This window comes from Diaphorina citri, unplaced genomic scaffold, assembly GCF_000475195.1.
Source record: "Diaphorina citri unplaced genomic scaffold, Diaci psyllid genome assembly version 1.1 scaffold5475, whole genome shotgun sequence".
NCBI classification, from domain to species: Eukaryota; Metazoa; Arthropoda; class Insecta; order Hemiptera; family Psyllidae; genus Diaphorina; species Diaphorina citri.
Genome location: NW_007382851.1, coordinates 1 through 2,460, shown reverse-complemented (window position 1 = coordinate 2,460; position 2,460 = coordinate 1). Strand labels below are relative to the sequence as shown.

The 2,460-nt window shown below is 36.1% G+C and overlaps 1 protein-coding gene across 1 annotated transcript; it reads right to left on the bottom strand.

Annotated features, from left to right (window-relative positions):
* Positions 1-476: 476 nt before the first annotated feature.
* Positions 477-1,469, bottom strand: LOC103521562 (dynactin subunit 6-like). The gene is made up of 2 exons (XM_008486674.3): positions 1,224-1,469; positions 477-669 (listed from the first exon to the last, which is right to left on the bottom strand). Exons 1-2 carry the CDS (start codon positions 1,262-1,264, stop codon positions 477-479), a joined length of 234 nt encoding a protein of 77 aa, XP_008484896.1. The 5' UTR covers positions 1,265-1,469.
* Between the last annotated feature and the right edge of the window lie 991 nt (positions 1,470-2,460).

Sequence of the window (2,460 nt, the reverse complement as noted above, 5' to 3'; positions counted from 1 at the left end):
TCTCTCCAAAAATGTTTTTGAAGCCATCTGTCTGTCTATCCAAAGTGGATATACTGAGAAATCTGTCCACTAATTCTAGAATAAATCTACATAGAACATTGGAGCACAGCAATACCCCACAGAAATTTAAAAATGAATTGAATGATCAGATAATGTATGTTTTCAATAGAGAAGCCAAAGTGCTACAGAAGCAAAGAGCTGCATTAGATGAAGATGTCAAAGTGTATGACTATTTGAAAGATGAAGTGGGCTATAGACTATCAGATCGAATATTTGATATCAAAAGAAAATTCAACACTGTTGTTGATCTGGGTATGTTTTCTGATTACATTTTAGAACAAGAAGTATGAACTCTAAGCCATGGATCTACAAGTTCATGATGAAATGGTTGGTTTTCTCAGGGGTTAACAATCATTTCAACATGAACCTGTATTCCCAGACCTCTGTAACATTATTTTTGCGAGCGTGATATTGCCTTACCTGTTAGTAATCCTGACTTGTTCCTCTATTATGTTTCCTTCCCCAATGTCTACAGTTCCTCCATTTGCTGAAATATATACACGAGGGTGCAGAACACTACCAGTGCCAATTACAACATCGCCAGAGAATCGTTCTATGTCAGCTGAATTATCCGCTATACATACTATGGCTCCACTTGTTACTTTGAACCTGAAATCATACATAATAAATTCACACACCCTGTAACACATTGTCTGATTTCTTTCTGTTATAAGAGAAATAGGTAGGTATGTCATTACCATGTTTTAGATATATCTCAATCCTACTGCAGTTTTAGATATATCTCTCAATGGACTTACTGCAGTGGACAGGGTTTATGAATTTCCATGTGGACTCCATTATTAGAGACGAATCTGTTAGAATGGAGAACAACAACCATCAAGTAACTTACCCAGAACCACCAGAGCTTTTAGAAGAGTCTGTATCAACTATACATACTATGGCTCCACTTGTTACTTTGAACCTGAAATCATACATAATAAATTCACACACCCTGTAACACATTGTCTGATTTCTATCTGTAATAAGAGAAATAGGTAGGTATGTCATTACCATGTTTTAGATATATCTCGATCCTACTGCAGTTTTAGATATATCTCTCAATGGACCTACTGCAGTGGACAGGGTTTACGAATTTCCATGTGGACTCCATTATTAGAGACGAATCTGTTAGAATGGAGAACACCAACCATCAAGTAACTTACCCAGAACCAGCAGAGCTTTTAGAAGAGTCTATATCACCCATTGTGAAAATAGGAGGAATGTTTGAATATTTTCTACTGAGCAGGTAGGGAATCTTCCTATCATGTCATTTCCATAACAAACAGCTGAACTTTCGACACATGAACAGCAATCTATTCTCTTTTTTATGTAAATTTAATTCCACTGCTTACTGCCTATCCTTAATCCTTATCAAAAGATCAAAACCAAAAACAAGTTAACAATATCTCATGACGAGCTTTGTATTTGAAGAGAAATACTTTCTGGGAACTCTCAGCTCTGTTACTTCTCGAGTAGAACAACTGAGCATAGGGGATGAATCACGGAGCAATACAATACTCAATGAGGCCATTACAAGGTAAATTTTTCACTTGAAAATTAAACAAGTTTTTTTTTTTTAATAAGGTGTGTCCACTGTCCACACACGGCCATCGATCGATGTTGACTGACAGACTGACACGTCCACACGGCCTCGACAACATAGTTTTATCTCGTCGATCGACATCTATCGAACTCGATCCACATCGATTCAAAATAAATTCACATCGATCGACGGCCGTCGACTATGTGGGGACACACCTTTAGACAACTAGAGCCAAATGACGAACGAAATTTGATGAAAATCAAATTGATATTAAAAATACAAACGACACTCTTTATCTGTTTTATGCTCAAGGAATTTTTTATTTTGGAAAGTGTTTTGGAAATCTGTCCACTAATTCTAGAATAAATCTACATAGAACATTGGAGCACAGCAATACCCCACAGAAATTTAAAAATGAATTGAATGATCAGATAATGTATGTTTTCAATAGAGAAGCCAAAGTGCTACAGAAGCAAAGAGCTGCATTAGATGAAGATGTCAAAGTGTATGACTATTTGAAAGATGAAGTGGGCTATAGACTATCAGATCGAATATTTGATATCAAAAGAAAATTCAACACTGTTGTTGATCTAGGTATGTTTTCTGATTACATTTTAGAACAAGAAGTATGAACTCTAAGCCATGGATCTACAAGTTCATGATGGAATGATTGGTTTTCTCAGGGGTTAACAATCATTTCAACATGAACCTGTAATACCTGTATTCCCAGACCTCTGTAACATTATTTTTGCAAGGTGAAAATTTCAGATTTTTCCCTTTACCTACTTAATCGTCAATACCTACCATCCTGCCAAATTTCAAGTTTCTACGACATTGGGAAGTGCTTCATAATTTTG

Bases quoted from the DNA above. Each gene is read 5' to 3' on its own strand.
- LOC103521562 (XM_008486674.3), bottom strand. From the start codon at position 1,264: ATGGGTGATATAGACTCTTCTAAAAGCTCTGCTGGTTCTGG. The intron at 670-1,223 runs GTAAGTTACTTG...GTATGATTTCAG, and splicing joins AAAAGCTCTGCTGGTTCTGG to GTTCAAAGTAACAAGTGGAG.